At 35.0% G+C, this 23,367-nt stretch overlaps 4 protein-coding genes across 4 annotated transcripts; 3 read left to right on the forward strand and 1 right to left on the reverse strand.

Annotated features, from left to right (window-relative positions):
* Positions 1-6,552, reverse strand: LOC131944780 (uncharacterized). Its single transcript, XM_059305594.1, has 7 exons — positions 6,388-6,552; positions 5,905-5,975; positions 4,288-4,449; positions 3,538-3,745; positions 2,120-2,298; positions 880-1,181; positions 1-615 (listed from the first exon to the last, which is right to left on the reverse strand). The coding sequence occupies exons 2-7, from the start codon at positions 5,957-5,959 to the stop codon at positions 433-435; spliced, it is 1,089 nt and encodes a 362-aa protein (XP_059161577.1). The 5' UTR covers positions 5,960-5,975; positions 6,388-6,552; the 3' UTR covers positions 1-432.
* A 3,705-nt stretch (positions 6,553-10,257) lies between these two features.
* LOC131944773 (disintegrin and metalloproteinase domain-containing protein 17-like) lies at positions 10,258-15,962 on the forward strand. Its single transcript, XM_059305585.1, has 13 exons — positions 10,258-10,305; positions 11,287-11,410; positions 11,788-11,929; positions 12,049-12,162; positions 12,617-12,711; positions 12,982-13,052; positions 13,355-13,476; positions 13,833-13,931; positions 14,136-14,231; positions 14,557-14,674; positions 14,964-15,053; positions 15,648-15,653; positions 15,949-15,962. Exons 1-13 carry the CDS (start codon positions 10,260-10,262, stop codon positions 15,960-15,962), a joined length of 1,137 nt encoding a protein of 378 aa, XP_059161568.1. The 5' UTR covers positions 10,258-10,259.
* A 511-nt stretch (positions 15,963-16,473) lies between these two features.
* Positions 16,474-19,098, forward strand: LOC131944795 (disintegrin and metalloproteinase domain-containing protein 17-like). Its single transcript, XM_059305609.1, has 5 exons — positions 16,474-16,577; positions 16,711-16,774; positions 17,324-17,462; positions 18,472-18,573; positions 19,018-19,098. Exons 1-5 carry the CDS (start codon positions 16,536-16,538, stop codon positions 19,022-19,024), a joined length of 354 nt encoding a protein of 117 aa, XP_059161592.1. The 5' UTR covers positions 16,474-16,535; the 3' UTR covers positions 19,025-19,098.
* An 837-nt stretch (positions 19,099-19,935) lies between these two features.
* On the forward strand, positions 19,936-21,899 carry LOC131944796 (uncharacterized). Its single transcript, XM_059305610.1, has 5 exons — positions 19,936-20,045; positions 20,356-20,437; positions 20,679-20,767; positions 21,109-21,138; positions 21,295-21,899. The coding sequence occupies exons 1-5, from the start codon at positions 19,980-19,982 to the stop codon at positions 21,565-21,567; spliced, it is 540 nt and encodes a 179-aa protein (XP_059161593.1). The 5' UTR covers positions 19,936-19,979; the 3' UTR covers positions 21,568-21,899.
* Positions 21,900-23,367: the final 1,468 nt, after the last annotated feature.

Raw genomic sequence — 23,367 nt, forward strand, 5'->3', positions numbered from 1 at the left:
GATGAACTATACACAAGCATGTTAAAACTACACTGTAATTTATAAGAAAACCTAATATATGGAATAATAGAATAAAGCATGAATAGAATGTATAAACAGATGTGACACTGATAACTTTTGAAGAACTTTGTGTTAATAACTATAATGTAGGAATTTCAACAACCATCAAACAAAAATAGCATCGAATAAAAAGGTACAAAAATGATATTTAATTTATAGCTCAAATTCCTTACTAAACTATCTGTCCTTTTAAAAAGACATTAGTGTTGCAATATTCGAAGACTTTTAAAGTTAGAGACAGTTGATTGTGGACCAAATGATCCAGGGTTCAGAGTATCTTCTAGAAGATAGACCACAGTTTACGTCATTTGGGTATAGACCTAAGGTCCATAAGATGTCGTGGACCTCAGCTAAGGTCATCGGGGAGTGCCCTTAAGGTCTGCGCCCAGAAATAGAATTGTAGGGATTAGCTTGCGGGTTGTTTGCAGACGATACCGAGTTGCTCTGGGGACTTCCGGTTGGCTGAGAATTTTGGCCGAAAAAAGAGTTAAACATCTGTCCGAAAAATCCCGGAGATCCAGTGTTGCGTTGTTGCTGGGGCCTGCGCATTCTTCTCTGAAAACATAAGAAACCGTTAGGACTGCGAAGCATAACAACAATTTCTTAAAAATTTGGTGGGTTTTAAATGATTTTTTTTTCCATTTAGACCCGATGGCTTTAGGGAATGCTAAGAAATATTTTATTTTTATAGGGAATACAAGGCTATATCAGTTTAGTTTCGACTAATTAGGCGAGGCTATATCAATGTAAAGTAGGTTATAATCTTAAATACAATGATTTAAAAGACTTTAATGGTATAACTTAAAGTTATTTCATTACCTGGAATCTGTTTCCTTGCATGCCAAACATAGGCGCCATCATGGGAGAGGCATTAGAGTTAGGCATCATTTGTGAAGGATTAGAGTTAGGCATCATTTGTGAAGGATTAGAGTTAGGCATCATTTGGGAAGGACCAGAGCTAGGCATCACTGGCGATGGATTAGGGCTAGGCATCATTTGGGAAGGGCTAGACATCGACGGTGAAGGCTGGGGGGCAGGGAGTCCATTGCTGCCTGTCCCGGGGCTCCCCAGTCCCCGATGTCTGCTTCGACGGCTTGTACCTGTTTCTGTAGTCTGGTTACCTGTGTGTGTGTGGGGGGGGGGGGTACAATACAGGTGGTTTGGTTACCTGAGTTACATTATAGGTAGTTTGTTTACCTTTAGGAGTTAACATTACTTTTACTCGTTAAAAAAAAAGCTTTCTGCATAAACCTTTTATCTTTGACGAATAACTAACCCATCTCCTATCTCACTTTAAAACTGGGATAAGTGGGTGAAAATAAAATGTAAAAATAGTTGAAATCCGATATTTAAAATTCTAATAAAACAACAACAGATGAATCATTGTTTGTTTACTAGAGAGCACATTCATTTTATAAAGTGCTTTATTATACTGCATCAAAAATATCTTAACCTAGCACCATGTTTTTCCGTGTGCACTTAATTTCTGTGAGAAGTAGGCCTACTATCTAACGCTGGGCGAAGCACATACAATTGGAAACTCTCAATGAGTGTTAAAGTATCTTTTCCGCCTCACGTCCATGGGTAAAAGGAAGTAACATACATGTTTGTTTGTTGTTGCTGCTTTACATGAAAAGGTACGGTGTCGTTATCCCATTGCCCAACCGCTGTTACCCCTCCTTCCACACCTAAAGACTAGAGGATTCGAACTTAAAATACGTTCCGGCTAGCAGTCGTATGCTACCGTTTGACCACGCCGGCGCCTACTTTAACACCTAGTAAAATAAGTGAAGTTCCCTTTCGAACCTGACAATCCGTGAGGCAGGTGAAGTAGAGTTTAATTTTGTCTGTGACTTTGGCATATGAAGAGAAGTGGTCATTACTATGCCCAGCCTCTTTTACTTTCCCTAACGTGAGTCAAATACTATCAGAGCTCGGTGTACTCAGTGATCTTCTACGGACTTACACCCAGATTTGAACTCGAGACGTTCGAGCTAACACTCGCTCGACCGAGGATGTACATATTTTGTAACATGAGGTAAGAAAATATTTTTTTTACTCGGAGTCAAGGCTTGCTGGACACCGCGTGCGACGCCCTCCAGGAAGCTCATGGCCCACGAGCCTATTCCACTGCTGCTGCGCTGGTTGGGGTTCATCAGGTTCACCTGGGCTTGCATGTCTTCCGGAAGTAGTCCCAGACTGCCCAGATACTGCAGCTGTTCCATCATGGTGGGCTCTCTGTGGAGTGTCACTCGTGTGTCATCTCAAACATCAACATTAGAATCTAGGTAGACTTTAGAGGTTGGATAGGGCAAAGGTTAAATGAACAGAGTTCAAATTTTAAAAATTAATTTTTAAAATATTTGTTTTTGTAGAAAATTATGGATCGTTCGAAAATGTTCTTAGTGATTTTACTCTACGCAACGTTACTCGCGTTGGTTAGGAGTTATGTTCCCTGGGTATGGTTTGACTGAAGTAGGAATCTTCCACTCCTTCTGATTGGTTAATTAACCCGTGTTGCTAAGGCCAGCTCTTATACAAATCTAGTACTAATTACTTTAAACATATATATATATATATATATATATATATATATATATATATATATATATATATATATATATATATATATATATATATATATAAGCTTTACGCATTTTAGTCAAAGAGATCTCTCATAAATCTAAATAGTAGAATGACATTTCGGGCTGGTGATCCATGGGGCAAATGAAGTAGAGTTCACCTGTTTCAATGACCTCTGCATATGAAGAGATAGCGTAGTCAGCATGATGTCCAGCCGCCTTTACTTACGTGAGTCACGTACCAATCAGAGCATGGTGGACTCAGGGATGTCCTACGGACCCGAGCCCCGAGATCCGGGGTTAGCTGTCATGCGCTGTGCCATCAGACCACGACGTCATATATAAATCTACATGACGTCACGCTAATTCGGATAATGTTTACCCTGACCCTGATACAGTCACTTGCGGTCACACACAAAAAACCTGACCCTGCTAAAATAAAAGGCAACCTTTCTCGTGTAGCACCTCGTCACAGAGCTCTCAAGCTAGGCGTGTGACGTCATTTCCCGTCACAAAATTCTGAAACCTCCACCCCACTAGGTATGAGACGTCATTTCCCACCATATTTTCGGGGGGGGGGGGGAACGGACAACATGTTCCGGGGGAGAGGGGGGGGGGACACTGGTAAAAGTATATGTTTTCTATATAAATTTTAAATTCCATTTCGTTCGGGGTGGGAGAGGGGGGGGGGGGCAATAGACTTTCTTCGGGGAGTGAGGGGCGGAGTGATGCCCGGAAGAAACTCTGGTGTAGATAATTAAAGTGACTGATTAAACCCAGTAACATTTGTGTGTGTGTGTGGTGTGTGTCTGTGTGTGTGCGTGCGTGCGTGGGTGCGTGCGCGCGTGGGTGCGTGCGTGGGTGTGTGTGGGTGTGTGTGTTTGTGTCCACATACTTGGTCGCCGTGTTCGCCAAATTAAAAGCGCCGAAATTTTTGTTTTCGATCTGACGAACACACTTGCAGGTGGTCGTTATCCCATGAATCATCACGCGACTGGCGCTTGTCATGCTGTCGCCATTTTTACAGCACCTCGCTTTCCGACCGTCCATCGCCAGACTAGTGGCGCCTCGACACTGAACCTCGTCTTCTATGCAGTCCGTCACTAGTAGATATAAAACACAGGGGACGAGAACTCGTGATTTACTGGGTAAAGGCGAGATAATAAAGACATTAAAGAGTTAAGCTAGAGAGAAGGAGAGTCGTGAATGATTTACGATGAATTCGGGCTGTTAGCCTTCAGTGTGGAAAGGGCGTGATATGAGTTAGTGACCGAAAAGTGAATAATATTAACGAGTAATTCCTGAATTTTTTTTCTACTTTCGGTATTTAGAGCTTTTTGAAAATTTAAAATTAGCCAAAAATCACTAAATTTTACGAGTTGGTCTAATTTTTAAAAATTGTTTAGTAATGTTTCGTTATTTAGATAATGATACTGTGTTCATAATTTTATTTTTAACTCATATTAAAAGTCAATAGTATAGAAAATGTTAGTAATTTTTACAAAAAGACTAAATACAGAAAAATATTCGTTGAATTTCAGATAACTATTTATCGTTAGCTTAAACATCAAACCATCGTTATTTCCAATTTTTTAAAATTTCCGACCAATTTTTCCGAACCAAACAATTATTTTTGCTTCCCTACCGTAAAACTGCCTCTCGCAGATGCAGTCAGTCTTAGAAGTGCCGTTGATGACGTCAGTTTTCCACTGGATGCTGTAGCCCGCGTCGCAGCAGAAGAGCTGGCTGTTGACCAAGGTCAAGGTCTCGGAACCCTCGCAGACAGTTTTGCTCGTGTGGCATGGCGCTGGGAAATAGAAATAGGCGGTGGGTGAACATATAACACGCTCCGGGGGGGGGGACTTTTGGGACGATGTGTGACGACTAGGAGAGGGTGGGTTCAAAAAGCGAACTGTAAAAATTAATTAAGTTAGTGACTGAAAACAAATCACATATAAAATATTTGCAATTTTATGCGGAAGACTGAAGTGTGACGTCATTTGAAAGACACCCCCCCTTCCCCAAAAAGATACCTTATAATACATAATTTTTATGGACGGCAGAAAGCAAAAAAGAGCACAAAGATAGAAGTAGGCATATGACTATTTGATAGGTGTCTATTCCGCTCTACTTAATTCCGTCAATCAGTCACTATTTGTATCTGTGAGGAAGGCGGTTTATTTACTAACAAAACTAATGACGTCTTGATGTTGATAGTACCTGCTCCTCCCCCTTCAGAATACCTGTACCTGTAGCTTTGTGAGAAAGGTGGGGTAGGGGTGATACGATGGTATTAAATCAAAGTGTATACGAATAATTTATAGAAGCAGATTATTTTTAACCTATTAAAAAATCGCCAAACAAGATTTTGACTACCATGTGAATTTTTTTGTTTTTTTGTTTGTTTAGATAACAAAAATGTCAAATTCACTTGTCATTCTTCGTTCAATTTCACCTTTCTAAGATGATGATAAATGGGACGGCGTGGCCCAGTTGTAGAGTACTTTACTCTAACCCGGGTTGTATGCAATAGAACGTCTCTGAATCCACCTAGCTCACGCAAGAAGGGAAAGTCAAGGCGGCTGGGCATAGTGCTGATACACTACCCCAGGGGTCGGCATCCTGCGGTTCGCGAGCCGCATGCGGCTCTTTTGATGTCAAGATGAGGCTCTCGTGTTCCATGCGCAAATATTATTAATTATATTATTTTATTTTCAAAACTCATAAAAATATTATTTTGCATGCCTCGGTGTTTGCGTTTGTTTTTTTCTTTTGTGTTTGTGATTGCGTTTGTGTTTGTGTTTTTTGAGCTTGCATTGTGTTTGTGTTTGCATTGTGTTTGTGTTTGCATTGTTTTTGTGTTTGCGTTTTCGTTTGTGGTGTATTTGTGTTTTCTTTTGTGTTTGTGTTTGCGTTGAGTTTGTGTTTAGTTTTTTTATGTTCCCAAGGTGGTACATTTAAAAAAGATTCACAATGGCGGAGCACGGGTATACAGCTTTTATTTATATAAATCAAATCCTCATCAATAACCAAGTATTGAAATAAAAATGTTAGCGGCTCTTTAAAAACTGGTAAATTTTTAAAAGTGTTACTTTTGGCTCTTCAGTCTCAAAAGGTTGCCGACCCCTGAACTATCCCTTCATATTCCGAGGTCACAGAAAAATGTAACATAGACCTTCAGGTTCGTAAACGTAATCTTTTAAGATGAAGTTAAGTGCTTAAAAAACAAAATCTAAAAAAAAATATAAAGGAATAAACTTACTTTTTTGAGCAAGAGCTATACAAGAGGTAATCATCACCAACAATAATGGAACCATTTTTTTTTACTTTGACCTGAAACAACATAATGTTTCGAATACATTTTTAGAAAAAAAACAATTAAAAGCATTAAACAAAAACACGAGACTTGTTTAAAGTACAAAATGAAATTATACAATACGTTCTAATATCTATTTCATAAAGATTTTTAAAAAATTAGGCCTACTTGATTTATGTCTAATTAAACAAATATAATATTAATAATAATACTTTTTTTTAATTGTTTCAGGCTATGTTATAAAAGGCAACGTTTTTTATTTTGTTTCAAGAGATTCCCTATTATTATATCCATTACTCCCGTTATCGTAGTTTTTTTTTATTAAAAAAAGTTCAAAGAACAAATTATTTGTCACTAATTTTCAAATTGGTTATAACATTTATCAGTTTTTCTTGAAAAAAAAAAGGACTATTTATTTTCTTTACTTACCTAGGTATTGGAATTTCAACAAAGCGTTAAAGTGTGTGTTGACGAAAACTTATAAACGAAGAAAAAAAATGGTATTATCATCAAGAATTTTTCACCTTTAGCCGTCCATTATGAAACGCGCCAGCAGCGGCCGTCCAATACATAAGATGCCACGTGACTTTGCGAACCACTTTTTTTATACAAAGACTTGTTTGCGTTTCCGCTGACGATTTATTATTTAGGCTACCAATGACAGGGTGAACCTAGATAAAGAAGTTTCGTATTTAAATCTTCCCAGGTATGTGGGCTCAACGTGTTTTATAATGCTTGAAAAAAAATGAGCTATTCGTACTTTTCTATGATCTAAAACAGTGTTTCTTCCAGACTTTTTTCTCCGGGGGGGGGGGGGCACTTGAAATCTTCGGGGGGGCGGTAAACTTTCTTCGGGGGGGGGGGGGGCGGACACTGTTAAAAGTATATATTTTCTATATAAATTATATAAATTTCATTTCGTTCGGGGGGGGGGGGGGGCGGTAAAAATTTTTCGAGGGGGGGCTTTGCCCCCCCGAAGAGATGCCTGGAAGAAACTCTGATCTAAAATATCATAGAGCATTTTTTTTTTACTTTAAGCTTTTAAGGTGTCCCTGAAATACTTCTTGTTTTTTTGTTCATACTATTGACACATATTATCTTTGTTAAGTCACAAAATCCCCCCCCCCTTTCCCCCACAAAAAAATATTTAAAAAAAAAACCCACCTCTACCCTATGTATGAGGATCAAAAGTTACTGAAAATTTGAAAATAAAAATGAAAATAAAATCAGTATGAAAAAAGTCCCCACCCCCCGTCCCCCCTTCATAAAACAACAACAACAACAGCAAAAAACAACAACACAAACTTTAATTCTAACAATACTGAACCAGTGTTTCTTCCAGACTTTTTTCTCCGGGGGGGGGGGGGGGGCGGGCACTTGAAATTTTCTTCGGGGAGGCGGACACTGTTAAAAGTATATATTTTCTATATAAATTATATAAATTTCATTTCGTTGGGGGGGGGGGGGGCGGTAAAAAAATTTCGGGGGTGGAAACTCTTAATTGAACGTCTCTAATGTCTTACTGGAGTTCTCTTTCCTGTGCTGGAGTATGGATGATTATACTGACCCCCTCCCCGCCCCCCATGAAACGAAAAAAAATATAATTTATATAATTTATATAACAATAGTTAGTCCACATTAATCAGTGTCCATCCTTTTCCTCCCCCGCCCCCCCCCCCCCCCGAGAAAAACGCCTAATAGAAACCTTAAAGAACACGTGTCAAACCTTCAGCAGACGTGTGGAAGAGGACAGCAGACAAGTCTGCGTAGAGGAAGGGATAAAACGTGAATTAATAGTTGCTTTGGTGGTTTTTAGACTGCACTATAATACATGATTTTAAAAAAATGAGAGAAAATACCAATAACTTGTTGTTGTTTTTTTAAAATTATTCTTTCATTACTTGTAATATTTTAAAAAGAATTCACATAGAAAACGTGTGTATCGTAAAATTGTATAAATTATAATCAGGAAAGGGAAAAGGTGAAAATCCGCAAAAGTTCAAGAACATTTACATAAATATTCAATTTAATATAACCCTCAAGCGACACAGTTTTAAGTTTTTGTTTCCCTTTATGAAATCCTTAACCAGACAAAGCTCCATTTTTATCGGACAATGAATTTTTCGAATAATTATTTAACATTTTGGTTGGTTAATGAACTTTTGACCAAGTTAATTAAACGGTTATATGCATAGTAACAGCGTGAGTTATTACTATTCTGTGATTAGGGGTTGTCATTAATGGTAGGATGTGTAGAGTGTAGTCCCTGTATTAAAGTTGTGCGGCCTGGCTATGCTGTTGGAAAGGGGCTTAGGGGCCTACAATTTTGATTTGCAAATGAGCGTGCGACCTGGTCTGATGGTGATATAAGCTAAAATCTTTCACGTGATAGGCCATATTTTACCTTAGGAACACGGGTCATCGGCCTCTTTACATAAAATAAAATAAAAAAAGAAATCGCAATGGAAACGCAAACACAAAGACATTCAGATAACAGTGTTGAAAGAATACATTTTTATTTCATAAGATGGGTTACCGCTGGAAGCGAGGGGGGGGGGGGGGGGGGTTGCAGAGGCGTCGTGAGGGGCGGGGGGTGGGGGTACATATGTCCCCGGGCTGGAAAAACAAATTAAAATATCATCTTAGCTGCATGTTTGCATTATAAATATACAAAATATATGAGGGGGGTGTGCAAAACGAAAGGTTGAGGGTGGGTTGCAAATCGAAAGTTTGAGGGGTGGGGGTGCAAATTGAAAATTGAAAGGTTGCTCATGAGGGGGCGCCAAATTGAAAGTTTGTGTCCGGGTCGCTACGCCTCTGGGGGGGGGGGGGGTTGCTAGAAATAGTTGGTCAAAACGAGTTGCCTGGAAAGCTGTTATCCTAGAAGCTGTTACTATTTTATTACTATTATCCCAGTCGGGCGATAAATACCCTAAACCCGATCTCGTTATTATAAAGCTAATTGTCATTTACTATTAGTATTATTCATACACTTTGGGAATATGTGGAGTGGGGTTAGTTTTGGGCACAGGGGAGCAGAGGCGAAGCGACCGATTCCGGCTCCCGGGGCCGAATATACATTTTTGCGCCCCCTCTCATTCTATTTATAGTTATTCCAGTCTTAAAAAAGCGCCCCCCTCCCCTTTTGAAAAAGCGCCCCCCCCCCCCTCCAAAGTAAATAAATTGGAGAGGTTTGTGAAGCTTCTTACCAGTTACTATCCCATTAGATTTTCTATTTAGGTGTCACAAAATTGATAAAGAAAACAGTTAAATCAGTGTGGAACGCCTTGAAGTCGTTTATTTTCGTAACTTTGATTTATATTATTTAATATTTCAGCTTAAAATGAGCTTAAAGTGAGCTTTTCAATTAATTCTTCTACCCCTTTTGGCGCCCCCTTAGGGTCGGCGCCCGGGGTGATCGCCCCACCCGCCCTCCCCTAGCTACGCCACTGTAGGGGAGGCCTAAAGTGAATCTGCATGTCCTGACACACTAGGCAACCTTGCTGACATTTTAAATTATATAAACGCGTTTGTTTAGTCTAAAATTTCCTTCTCGAAACGGCTTAATTAAGCTAAAACGTTGACCTTGTAAGAAACTCTTGACACTTACAAATGATGGTTTAAAATAGTTTCGTTTCATGACTATTATTTTTAGTTTTAGACGCGAGAGTTATTGTTTCTATTTCAGGTAAGTATGAATTATGTAATTAGTTGACTCTATTTGTTAATAAACAAAATTCTTTCGAAAAAAATTTGTAAACGTACCGGTATATTTTTTAAAAAGTAGCCTAATGAAATTCAATATTATGGGCCTATACTTTCAGATCAGAAATTAAAAATTAAAATAAAATATGTAATAGGCATACACATAGCCCAAAAGTTATAAATGAATTATTAGATTATTAGATTTAGTTTATAATTTATAAGTATCGAAGGATCAATACTGATTTTCAACTTGAAATGCCGCACTAAGTCTGCATCTATCATAAAAAATCGTGAAATGTGTCCAATTTTTACGAAGAGATGCCTGGAAGAAACTCTGGGAATATATACTAAGACTAAGATCTAAATTATAGTACTAGTCATGCACCGACAAAGTATAATTTAGACTATTTTAGATTTTTTGACCATCACGAAAAATAATGTATCTAGATCAAACAGTATTGGTTTGCGATTTAGATCTAGATATGTATCTAGAATCTAGATCTAGATCTAGGGCTGATTTAATTAGGCTAAGTAGTCTCTAAAAAATCTGGTTAGACTTCCTGTGTAAATATTTACAAAAAACAAACCATTCCAAAATGATATTTTCATGTTTGGCTTTAGTTTATTTAACCTGCAGTCATGGTGCATTTTAATCAAAATTAGCAATATCACAGACATGCTCTTAACACAACCCAGCATTCTGAAACTTACCATTATATAAAACATCCCTCACGACAGTCTCTTACTCTCCCCGACTACTTAACTTCTAGATCTAGATCTAGATTAGATCTAACTTGCAGTGCATTGAGTGCCATTGAGTGCAAATGTGTCAAAACTCCGAACTCTACTAGATTTCTAGTAGTACTAGCTAGATTTAGATTCTAGCTAACTAGCAAGATCTAGATCTAGAATTCTAGTACCTGTTGTGGTTCCTTTAATTAATAATTATACTATAATTACTAATTAACTACACTGTTACTAAATTTTTAATTGTTTGCATTATCACAGTAGACTTCAGTAAACAGTAGAAATTTTAGAAATGGATGCATGATGATTACAATATTTACAATGATTAATGATCATGGTTATAATAATTTAAATAATGATCTCTGTTTTCCGTCACAATTTAGTTTGTCTTGAACGTATTCTTTGAAATTGTTATTGTTAGTATTAACTTAATTAATAATTAAGTATTAAATGATAAATGTTAGCTTGGGTTTACATTATTATTGTTTGCATATAACTTTTTCTTCTTCGTCTGCATTCTTAATTGAATTTATATTCATTGGATGATTTAAACACATAGTCCAACTTTGTGGATGAACTGGACTGTGGACTCCAGATTTATAACTTTTGAACTTCATAAGTTGTGTACATTTATTTGAGCTTAAAAACTTAAACACTAAGCAATGTATAAAAACAAAAATTAATTGTTAATTAGTTACTTTAAACAGATTTTATGGACAGCTAACTATAGTTCATATTCTTTTGCCGAAATATTATGTTAAAAGGAAATTAAGGCATTTTCATTGAAACAGATTATGCAATTCAAGTAGTTAATGTTAAGCCTAATGCTGTTTTACTTATAATTTATATTTTAAAAGTTCTTTCTTTTACATGTAGCTTTTGGTTTAGCAATGTTGAAATATTTTGAAACTTTGAATGAAATACATGCCTCATCATATGTTAAAAGATCTGATGGTGACCAAAGACTCATTAAACATTTAGAGTTCACTGTTTTTCAAAGGTGTAGTTTTCTAAGTTTTCTTATATTTAACACATGTGCCAAAATAGTGCTTTGATATGTTTACAAAAATGTATTCACTAAACTCAATATACATTTTTCAATATGAAGCAGCTAGTTGTTTTTTTAAAGCATTTTTCTAAAAATACTTATAGCTTGTTTTAAGAATGGGGGGGGGGGGGGGGAGTTTAAGTGGATGCCTCCGCCTTATTTGTTTCAGATCTAATTGTGATGATACATGTTAACTTTTGCCCATACCCAGCCTTAACTCAGTTTATAAAAGTACTTTCATTTATTAAAAAAATTACTTGATAGGTTTTGATCAGTTTTGTATTAGTATCGTAATGTAATTCTCATTAATTTTCCTTTTTTTTTGTCAGAACTTTCCAGCTAACACTTAGTTCTGGCTCAAGCCTTTTATCTAAAGACTTTAAAGCTCATCTTGTTGATGGAGAGGGAAGAATGAAATCCTACACAGTGGATCAAACCCAAGTCTTCAGTGGGCACCTAACTGGTCTGTCAGTTAATTCAGTTGCTAACAGACTAAAAATGTTTGATGCATTTTGTAACGTTGAAATATTTCTGTTGTTTATTAATTTTTTAATGCTGTTTGAGGCATATTAACTAACATTTTCATGAAGTTCACATTATCAAACTTTTTTGTAGATAATGAAGATGCACCTGTAACAGCATATATGGGAGATAACTTCTGGTCGATACATATTTTTGATGAGAATGAAACTTATGCAATTGAGGTAATGTTTTTATTGGAATACACTCTTTTTATTACTCTGAGCATTGTGAAAACAGGTTTATATTTGGAATGTGTGTTTTATAACCATAAGTTCATAGATTGAAAAGTACAACATTTTTGTCGGCTTTTAACTTGTGGTAATGCTTAAGGCAGTGTTCTTAACTTTTTTGAAAGTATCCAATTGATTAAAATCCCACTAGTTTCACTGATCTCTTCTCAAAACTTCTATCACTTGCACTGCCAAAATTTGACCATTAATCATATGAGTCTTGCATGTGTCTTACCTCTGCTGAACCCCTGAGACTGACTCATCCAAACCACTGGGGTTAGATCAAACCCAGGTTAAGAACCACTAGCATTTAAAAAAAAAATAAAATAAAATAAAAGAGCAAAAATATAATTTTTAACACATTAATCTAATCTAATCCAAATTAATTTTTATTTCTTTGTGTTAGCCCGCTAGAAATCTGTTAACATCAGCTGAGAATCCAGAGAATGACACTTACATTGCATACAGGGGTACAGATTTGAGAAATGAAGACGAACACTGGTAAAATAAAATTTTGCTGTTTTTAATAAATATGCCCTACCTTAAGAAATGAATACAAACATTATTGAGATGTTAATTTAAAAACTCTTTCACTTAAAATTGATTCAAGTAAGTTTTTATTGTTCCAACAACTGCATTTTCTTCTTTTCAGTTATGCTAACAGCAATTTTGTAAACTTTTAAAACTCATTAATTTGATAGTTGCATTGATTAGTCCTGTTAATTGCTATAACCAAAATGCTCTAATGTTAAAAATGGTCCTCTGTTACAGCGCTGCAGTGAATCCAGAAAACTTTGGAGATGATTTTTTTACCAACATCCCTCAGATGCCCTATTGGAAACGTAAGTAATTTCAAAGTTTCTAGATTGTGTAATTGGTAGCCTAGTATTGATTCAGCACTCTTATATTTTGTCTTGTGTATGTTTTTCATTTTTACTGAGACTAAACAAATACTGTAAACACCATTTCTTGTAGTTCTTTTACTTTTTAAGGAATAATGGAATTTATTTTTTTCAGAAATCTAAGTTACATTTTCAAGTATAACTTAAGTAATTAAAACTATTAGGCCTAATATAATTATGATGAGCTTTTACATAATTGATTAAAAAATGTGAGATTAATGTATAATTTATTATTGAATTAGCGGGTTACATGAGTCCAGAGAGAAATCCAATGGAAAACACCTGTTATTTGTACTATGCTGCTGACTATTACTTTTACTCAAGGAGATGTAGGAATCATCATGCCATATGCACTTCCTTGATGGTAATTCTAGCTTTGCTATCTGGTCGTAACTATTGAAATTAAAAGCTAATTAAATTTTTTGTTATTTTACTTAAAAAATAGTAAAATATGTTTGTTCTTTAAGCTTAACTTGCAATTGCTGTGAAAAACGCTAAATGTGCCTCGGTTAACAGCTTTTAGTTTAACTGTAAATACGTTAAAACGTCCCAGCATAGTAATGCAAAAGTTGAATTCAATACAATACCTGTTCAGATGTAGCATAAATTGGTTAAAAGTCTATAAAAAGCCTTTTTCATAAACTAAACATATTTACACATTATTAAAATTTTGCATTTGGTAATATGTCTTTAAATTTAAATTTCTTTTTTTTAAAACAGATTAATTCACTAGAAACAGTGGATAGAATATTTAGGCAATCTAAATTTCTTGGTCCTTATGGGAATGTAATCACTGATATTGGATTTCAGATAGGAATGGTATGTTAAAAGTGTTGAAAATCATGAATGTAACATTTTTTAAACCTATTGTAAGGAATCTAAGAGAGTTTCTATATATTTTAGATTATAATCAACCTAATATTGTCTAATTCTAAACACCTTGACTATATATTAGATAGCCTCCCATGTTTAAGTTGTTTTTGTTATCCCCCTTGGTTCCCCCCTGAACTCTTGTTTCCTCAGCTTGTTTTGTTTGTTTCACCATCAGCTTCCCATCACTTCAATAAAGTTCACTTCAATGCCAGGGATGTGGCTTGGACAATGGATTTAAAATTAGAAGTAAGTTTTTTTTTTCTAGCTATGTTAACTTATAACTATACATATGCTTAAAATACTTCAATGCCAGGGATGTGGCTTGGACAATGGATTTAAAATTAGAAGAAAGTTTTTTTTTCCAGCTATGTTTACATATAACTATACACATGCTTAAAATATATGTCAGTAATCACTTTTAAATAAAGATCTAATTTATAAACCACATTTTCCAGAATAGATATATTTTGGGATAATTGATAAAATAGGCCCTTTTACTTTACTACTGATGCTTGAAAAACTGAAACTAGAAAGTATCTTTTTTAAAAATGTTATCTCAAATTATTTGCAGTCTTTCTCCCATTGGACAAGCAGTTTACCAAAATTGTACTGTCATAATCATCTACTAACTAGCTATCTAATGCCAAAGCAGGTTCTTGGAATAGCATACCTTAATGGACTCTGTGACTGTAAGTGTTTGAGCAATTTCATTCATAGTCCCCAAAAAAATAACCTTGAAACTATTTTAGAAGAAATCTAATAATAAAATATCAGCATTGATCTGAAATCTGCGTAATCTAAAAGTTAGTTTTCTTGCTCATATTAATAAATCTTGCAAAGTATAGTTGGCAGGTATTTATCTTGATCAAATACTGTGGCCTCCATCATATAAAAAATCTTTTCTTGTTAACCTCTCCTGTCTAGCGGAACACTTAACTATTTATAACTTTAAAACAGAAAATCAATATCTTCTAACAGGGAGAGGATATATCAACAGCGCTGTAACAACAGATGAAAGTGTCACTGGTTCTATACCAAGTCTAATGCTCAATCTAGTTATAGCACATGGTATTTATTTCTGGCTCATATTATTACCTATAGCTTTATTTATATTTAACGTAGAGTTAGCAGTCACTAAGACGAGAATTCCAGGTTTTTAACAATTGTGGGGGTGTATCACCATAACACCCTTGGTTTCACCCAGTTGTTGGCATGTATCACCATAACACCCTTGGTTTCATCCATTTCTTGGCATGTATCACCATAACACCCTTGGTTTCATCCATTTCTTGGCATGTATCACCATAACACCTTTGGTTTCAGTCTGTTGTAAAATCTATATGCCTTGGGTTGGGCAAAGCAAGGGAGGTAATACAGTATTCTGTTGGTAGCATTGACATTGAAAGATTGTTATTTTCTTTTCTTGTAGACCACCAGCCCTTGGTATCATTAACAGTATTTTTAGCCATTTCTATTGTAGTATGCCTGTTATAAGCTAAAGGTCGACACACTATTAATTTTTACATATTGTTGTTGTAGTTCCAAGCAATCTGTATTTTAATGATAGTCCATATAATTTTGACTAAATTAGTTATTGAGAATTTACTAGCAAAATGTATTTCAATATTTTGAAAATTATAAAAATTTTACTCTTTATTCTAGAATTGGGTAAGTGAGCCTTCCAGTTGCTTTTACTGCAGGTGTTTTTGTTTATTAAAAGTATCATTTTTTTCCTTTTAAATTTGTTAGTTGAGTTTTGGAAAATATTTTTTTAAAGATTCACTGCTTTAATTAAATCTAAGAACTATTGTAGATCATTACACAAAACCATTGATTGCAACCTGTTTTGTGTGATATAGATACATTTGTCCAATAGTGCTTTTATTAACGGCAAGCTAATTTCCGCAGTAGTTCACACATTTGTTAACTAATTCAGAGGGTAACTTTTTTGCTGCTTTGACAGGATCTTTCATCTAATTTTATATTTTCAAAATTTATTTTAAATACTTTTTGCAACTCAGTAACTTTTATTCTAAATAATTATTCTTTAGAAAATTAAAATTAATATTTTCTTTTATTAATTTTATTCAAATTTTATGTTTTCCAACAAAAAAAGATAACGAAATAATTGTTTTTTATCATAGTATCAAATGAAATAGGTGAATGAAAAAACACAATAATTATTTTGCCAAAGATACAACTATTATTTTATAGTCGTCTCCTCAAAACTTCCCTTGTTTTGCCTCTCAGGTAAAAAAAAAACTTAAACTTGTTTGAAAAATGAAAATGAATCAAAGGTAAAAAAACATATTTGGATCAGCTGACAAAGTCTGAAGTGATTACTTTTAAATATGGTTTCAAGATTTTATTTTAAAATGAATAAAATATTATAATTGATACGAGTAGTACCGCTGAAAAAATTTGATAAAATTTGGTGTCATAACTGCCTCTAAGGGTTCAAACTGTATTCCCACATTAGGCCACTCCTTTGGATCAAGGCATGACCCTGATGAATGCATACCCTCCCCTGATGAGGGCGGTGCATATATCATGAGGGACAAGGCCGTGAGTGGGAATTTACCCAACAACAAAGTAAGCCTAGTAAATTCTGTAATAAATGTAATCATTGCTATCATAAAGTAATTTTCATGACTATATAATTTCAATGTAAGTTTATAAAAATATATTTTTATATTGACACTGGGTATGCGTTATTTCATTTCAGAGGTTCTCACCATGTTCATTAAGTGCCATAGGGCAGAAAATTGCTGCTGCACATTGCCTTGTAGGTGAGCATTGTTAAGATTATGTTCTTTTTAACTTTCATATAATTATATTTTAAACATAGGCCATAATAAACGGACATTATTTTTAAAAAAATCAAATTTCATGATTTTAATTAAAACTTGTGCTTTGAGAATATGTTTTAAACAGTTAAACTATTAAACCTTGTTTTCTATTGTTCAAATAATGACAGTTAAACCATGCTGTGATGTTCCCTAGCTAAAATCTCAATAACAATATTGTGATGTTCCCTAGCTAAAATCTCAATAACAATGTTGTGATGTTCCCTAGCTAAAATCTCAATAACAATGTTGTGATGTTCACTAGCTAAGATCTTAATTACAATGTTGTGATGTTCCCTTGCTAAAAGACCAGTGACTATATTTTGATGTTCCCTAGCTAAAAGCCTAGTGACCATGTTTTTATGTTCCTCAGCTAAAAGCCCAGTGACCATCCAGTGACCATGTTTTGATGTTCCCTAGCTAAAATCTCAACACCAATGTTCTGATGTTCCCTAGCTAAAAGCCCAGTAACAATGTTTTAATGTTCTCTAGCTAAAAGCCCAGTGACCATGTTTTGTGGGAACGGGATTGTTGACCCAGGTGAAGAATGTGACGCTGGTGCCTTAGGTCTGGCCCATGCTGATGAATGCTGTTCTGAAATGTGTACCTTGAAGTCTGGAGCACAATGCAGGTGAGTGGATGTCATGAATATGTATGAGAAAACAGTCAAAAGCAGTTAGCCTGTCATCCCACTAGAACGTAAGCTGTCAACATGATTTTTACTATAAATTTGGTCCTCAGCTTATTCATATACATCCCCACATCCCCATTTCAGTGGTAACTCTTCTGAACTCAGTGGTAACTCTCTTCTGAGCTCAGTGGTAACTCTTCTGAACTCAGTGGTAACTCTCTTCTGAGCTCAGTGGTAACTCTTCTGAGCTCAGTGGTAACTCTTCTGAGCTCAGTGGTAACTCTTCTGAGCTCCGTGGTAACTTGTGAGCTCAGTGGTAACTCTTCTGAGCTTAGTGGTAATTCTTCTGAGCTTAGTGGTAACTCTTCTGAGCTTAGTGGTAACTCTTCTGAGCTTAGTGGTAACTCTTCTGAGCTTAGTGGTAACTCTTCTGAGCTCAGTGGTAACTCTTCTGAGCTCCGTGGTAACTTGTGAGCTCAGTGGTAACTCTTCTGTGCTCAGTGGTAACTCTTCTGTGCTCAGTGGTAACTCTTCTGTGCTCAGTGGTAACTCTTCTGTGCTCAGTGGTAACTCTTCTGTGCTCAGTGGTAACTCTTCTGTGCTCAGTGGTAACTCTTCTGTGCTCAGTGGTAACTCTTCTGTGCTCAGTGGTAACTCTTTTGAGTTAACCAACTGATAAAAAGGAGGGCCACACAGTGCATGACTGATAACACAATCCATTTTTTGTGACAAAAACATTTATAATCAACAATTTCCTTTTTAAAGGGCTTAGTTTAGTGGGCCCTACTTAGACACTAGCTCTATATGTAAATGTTGATGTAATTTAAGAACTATTACATATTTGACTATATAATATACAGATTCTCATGGTGTTATACTAGAAATAAATACAATTTACTACATAGTCTGCAAAAGCTCAGTGTTTTATACTAGAAATATACACATTTTTACTAATACTACCTACTATGAATACTTGGTGTTTTACTCTTAAAATGTTGTTATCACAAAGTGACATGAACAGTGAGTGCTGTCACAAATGTAAGAAGGCAGGTCCAGATGTTGTTTGCTTTGACAGTGGGAAAACAGACTGCAAGAAAATAAGCTATTGCGAGTATCCTTTAGTGAGGTGTTATTGTTGTTGATGTGCCATTGAAGTCATTGATATTGATGTAACATATGGTAATGTGATGGTTATTCATGTAGGCTTACCATTCAGTAATGTGATTGTAATTGGTGAAGGCCTACAATATAATAATGTGATTGGTATTGATGTACCATCGAGTAAAGTGATTGTTATTGTTTGTTGTCATAAAGCTATGACTGATTATAAGCTGATGTAAACTGAATTAAGGAAATGATCTCTAACTTCAGCATTGCTGTTCATTAGATTAGTGTTCCATACAGTAATGAATACAAACTGTATATATATATATATATATATATCTTCAAAAAGTCATGGATGTGTTTCAGCCTTATGTTGTTAGAACTGTGTGTGTGATTAAAAAGAAATAAATTGTTTAACTCTTGTTATTTACCTATTATTGATCTGAAATAGTCCTTGATAAAGATTAAGTGGTACATCATATAAGTGCCCAGAACCAGACACGGCACCGGACTGGACAGAATGTCTTGATGGGTAGGTCTTCATGTTTAACACCAATACATTTTATAAAAAGTTGTTCTGAGTTAACTTAAATCTAACACTACCCCTAACCTTAAAGCTGGACAAAATGTCTTTTTGGGTAGGTCTTCATGTTTACATTTTATATAAAAAGTTGTTCTGATATAACTTAAATCTAACACTACCCCTAACACTGGACAGAATGTCTTGATGGGTAGGTCTTCATGTTTTTTAAACACCAACACATTTCAATCAAAAGTTGTTCTGAGTTAACTTAAATCTAACACTACCCCTAACCTTAAAGTATCGTAAAAGGTCATGAGTTTGAGGTTCAGTTAAACAAAAGAAATGGCAGATTTCATGGTACTTCCTTCTAAAACAGACCTACAGTTTTAACATTAGCAGATTTCCCTTTGTATTTTCTAGTGGCTTGTGTTACAAGGGTGTGTGTTTGACTGTTTGTGAGGCCCACTCTGTTTACACTGGGCACACCTTGAGCCAGTGTCTCTGCGCAGGTAGGAGAAAGTTTGGCTGTTAATGAAAGTTGTGAATAGATTAAGTAAAAATATTGTTAGCTAAAGAAGATTTGGAAAACTTGGGTGGGTACTAGACAAGAAATGCTGCAGTGTGGCATAATTGATTTTATTGCCAAATGAGAAAGCATGGTTTTAACCACACAATTAAATACATTATCTTCATTCTAAAAGATGGAGATAAACCATTTTTTTTAAATAATTGAATTGTGTGCTAATTTAAAATCTGAGCCTTAACATCTAAAATGTAAGGGACCTTAATCCTTGTTTAGTGGATATAAATGACACATTTTTAAAAATCTGGCAGGTGCTGATGCATGCAGGAGGTGCTGTTTCAACTGGAGTAATTCTCATTCTGTAAGAATGTGTTTACCATACTCACCAGATGTTCTCAAAGATGGCCGACCCTGCTATTTGGGCTACTGTCAGGTACACTGGTGATTGGTCAATCTTGTTTCACTAAATACTGTCAGGTACACTGGTGATTGGTCAATCTTGTATCACTAAATACTGTCAGGCATGTTCTCTAGTGTGGCTTTGTAAATGTTTTGTTTTATTTACCCCCCTTTCCTCTTGTTTTCCCTGTGGTGTTTTCTTTGTTTGATAATCTTACTTGACGGTCAACTTACTCGTTAATTTTATATCTTTGATATTACACTAACAATATTAAAACTCCATTTCTAAGAATTTCCTAGCATTAACCTTTCAGAATACTAATTGTGATATTGTTCTCTTATAGGGAGGAGAATGTAAGCTGCATCTTATTACTACCTTTGACAGACTTCATTCTTTCTTGCAAGCTCTGTCTGGGTTAAATCTACGTAAGTTGTTTGTTGCTGTTTTTTTTGTTTTTTTCAATAGTTGCCTTAGGCTAGTTGATATTTTAGTCAAGTTATTATTTTTAGACCAATTACTGTTCGGGTCCAGTAAAACATTTAGACCATCTATTCTGATTCAGTGTCTATTTTTGCTAAAACTAAATGAAAAGCTTAGACATCTAAACGTAGTATGTCTATTACTGTAACGTCTATCTCAAAATTGTAACTAAAACATCGTTTCCAGGTGAATTTTTGAAGTCAAATACTGTTCTCCTTGTCATAATTGCTGTTTCTGTTTTATGGATTCCTGTTGCCTGCTGTTTTTATCAAGCAGTAAGTTGATGCAGTTAATTAAACTGTAGTCTAAGCTGGTGGTCATATTCTATTATAAAAAATTATGAGGATGAAGGCCAAACTATACCTAGTAGTAGAACACAACCCAATGTCATATTTAGGTATTTGGATTTAATATTTAAAAATATTTAATACTTTTTATTTTGACTACTCATAGAGCTTATGAAGTAGAGTTCTTCTGCGTTTTGACCTATGCATCTAAAGGGGGTTTTATAGAATGGGATTGTACCAGTTTGTAGTTTGTATTTTAGTATTGTATTTGTATGTGTCTATACTGATATAGTTAACTTTAATTATTTTTTTACTGTATTTAATTTAAGGATAAAAAACAAGGAAAGAAATTAATAAAGGTAACAAATTTAATTTAAAAAAATATGTTTCTAATATTATGTTGGTTTTTAAAAATTTGTTTTACTTTATTAATTACTTTATTTTTAGTTATAAAACTAGCAGTTTTAGTACATTATTACACATAAGGTTTAGAAAATTTCTATTTCGTTGATCAGGAAAGCTGTGAGAAAACATCAGTAATAACATTTAAAGACAGCTCTGATGCAGCATCCCCACACTCCTGGCTCAGCAGGTGTTGTAATGTTTTAAGACAACGAGGGAAGGTTCACCCAACTACAGAAACTCATTTGCCAAAGATCAGAGGCCCGTTCAGAAGAAATGCTTCACAGAATTCATCAAGAACTACATCATCCATTGTAACAGCACCCAATGTAAACACCAGTCAAAACCAGCAGAACAACTGTGTTGATGTGACTAGACTTGACTAGAACATTTTATGATAAATGTGATTTAAGTTATTAAAAAATGAAGAAGTTTTTGAACAAAAAAAGCTTGACCTGTTTGCTGAAAAAACACATCAAAACAAGCACAGCCATCATAACATCAAAAAGATGGAAAAAAACCATTGGTCATAAATGTCATATTATTATTTTTTGGAATGTATTTCTAATGTCTTATATTGTCCTGTGTACACAATTTTCCCTACACATTACTAAGATAATTGTTTTTACCTCCCCTTTCTTAAATTTATATTGTTGGGCTTACTCTAGTAGCCCACTTTTTTACTATTTCTTTATATGAATATAGTTGTTTTTATATATGGTTCCATTTTGTTAAATTGAAATGCATACAATTTTTTAAACAAATTATTTTAATAAAATAAAAAAGGCCTAAATCACCACATTTTGTTTTTAGTTTTTCTCTTTTACTTCACAGGAGATCTGAATTTTTTATTTAGGCAATCAAAATGAAATTTAAACTTACTTTCAGTACAATCGGGTTGTAGAAATGTTTTTGTAATTTTTAAATATAGAATACAATCAAATAAAAAAAAAAGAATTTCGCACTGAATGATGTCTGCATAATTGAGCGGAAAGTTAGTATTCTATAACGGAACATTGATAAACTTTTAAAGTTTAGCATCTAGGTTAATAATAAAGTCACATTTTATGTCACAGTGCATTTTCTGTAATATTTTCTGAGAGATTGGAAATACCGTAAAGAACTACTTTCGGTCATCGGAAATCACTCAAATGTTGAAAGAATCAAGACAATAAGACCTTATACTTATACCTATGTATAAAATTTCCTCTACCTAACTGAAACAGTACTTATGTTATCTGAATTAAAGCCATCTAAAATACAGCAACGTAACACTTATGGATATCAGGGATCACTCACAATTTAAGAGTAATCCAAGAAAAAGAGCTTATATATGCAGTAACGTGGCGACCTAATCCGGCGCCCGGGCTGACTATCAATTTTGTGACCCCACCCCCTATTTCTATATGTAGTTATTCCTGTCTGTGAAAAAGCGACCCCCCCCCCCCCCCCCAGTTGGAAAGGTTTGTGGCGCTTCTTACCAGTTGCTATCCTGTAACAGTTTCTATTTCGGTGTCGCAAAATCGTTAAATCAGTGTGTGAAGCCTTGTAGTCATTTATTTTTTTCATAGCTTTGACAGTGTATTATTCGATACTGCAGCTTAAAATGAGCTTTCAAATTAATTTCTCTACCCCTTTTGGCGCCCCCTTAAGGTCGGTGCCCGGGCGGCCACCCCACCCGCCCTCCCCTAGCTACGCCTCTATATATATGAAACTTCGTTTACCTAACAAACTGTATTCAAGTTATTGTGTACCAATGGAAATCGAGTAAAGTACCACTTCCGGTTACCGGAAATAGTTCAATATATGAAATCTCGACCACCTAATGGTAGCCCACTTAATTTATAGGTGTTTTCTTTACCTTCGGTATACGATAAAAGGGAATGTGTAAAACAACAAAAACTGTTAAAATCACATTTAGTTATTGTGCTCAGGTTCCAATACGTTACAGCCTACTCTTTATAGGAGAACGTAAAAATTATCTCCCTTGATGAGACACAAATTCTAAAAACAATGAGAAATGGAAATATAATTTAATATAAATAAATAAGTTTGTAGTAGCACTAATTCAAAACATTTAGGGTATGGCTGGCAGACATCACAATTCAATTTGGTGTGGTTCCGGAAGCTATTTGATACTAATAACTATCAGCATTTATGGAGGGTTGAGTTGGGGTATTGTTTAA

Source organism: Physella acuta, unplaced genomic scaffold, assembly GCF_028476545.2.
Source record: "Physella acuta isolate Inbredline_101_S28 unplaced genomic scaffold, ASM2847654v3 ptg000508l, whole genome shotgun sequence".
Classification (NCBI taxonomy): Eukaryota; Metazoa; Mollusca; class Gastropoda; family Physidae; genus Physella; species Physella acuta.

What these genes read in the sequence shown, in the direction of transcription:
- LOC131944780 (XM_059305594.1), bottom strand. Translation starts at nt 5,959, where the DNA reads ATGGTTCCATTATTGTTGGTGATGATTACCTCTTGTATAGCTCTTGCT. An exon ending in TATAGCTCTTGCTCAAAAAA is followed by an intron (nt 4,450 to 5,904) that starts GTAAGTTTATTC and finishes TCTATTTCCCAG; the next exon opens with CGCCATGCCACACGAGCAAA. An exon ending in TGCAAGGAAACAGATTCCAG is followed by an intron (nt 616 to 879) that starts GTAATGAAATAA and finishes TTATGTTTTCAG; the next exon opens with AGAAGAATGCGCAGGCCCCA.
- LOC131944773 (XM_059305585.1), top strand. Translation starts at nt 10,260, where the DNA reads ATGATATTTTCATGTTTGGCTTTAGTTTATTTAACCTGCAGTCATG. An exon ending in AGAAATGAAGACGAACACTG is followed by an intron (nt 12,712 to 12,981) that starts GTAAAATAAAAT and finishes CCTCTGTTACAG; the next exon opens with CGCTGCAGTGAATCCAGAAA. An exon ending in CCTTAATGGACTCTGTGACT is followed by an intron (nt 14,675 to 14,963) that starts GTAAGTGTTTGA and finishes ATCTTCTAACAG; the next exon opens with GGAGAGGATATATCAACAGC.
- LOC131944795 (XM_059305609.1), top strand. Translation starts at nt 16,536, where the DNA reads ATGAGGGACAAGGCCGTGAGTGGGAATTTACCCAACAACAAA. An exon ending in TGCTGCACATTGCCTTGTAG is followed by an intron (nt 16,775 to 17,323) that starts GTGAGCATTGTT and finishes AATGTTCTCTAG; the next exon opens with CTAAAAGCCCAGTGACCATG. An exon ending in AAGTCTGGAGCACAATGCAG is followed by an intron (nt 17,463 to 18,471) that starts GTGAGTGGATGT and finishes GTTATCACAAAG; the next exon opens with TGACATGAACAGTGAGTGCT.
- LOC131944796 (XM_059305610.1), top strand. Translation starts at nt 19,980, where the DNA reads ATGTGTTTACCATACTCACCAGATGTTCTCAAAGATGGCCGACCCTGC. An exon ending in GCTATTTGGGCTACTGTCAG is followed by an intron (nt 20,046 to 20,355) that starts GTACACTGGTGA and finishes GTTCTCTTATAG; the next exon opens with GGAGGAGAATGTAAGCTGCA. An exon ending in CCTGCTGTTTTTATCAAGCA is followed by an intron (nt 20,768 to 21,108) that starts GTAAGTTGATGC and finishes ATTTAATTTAAG; the next exon opens with GATAAAAAACAAGGAAAGAA.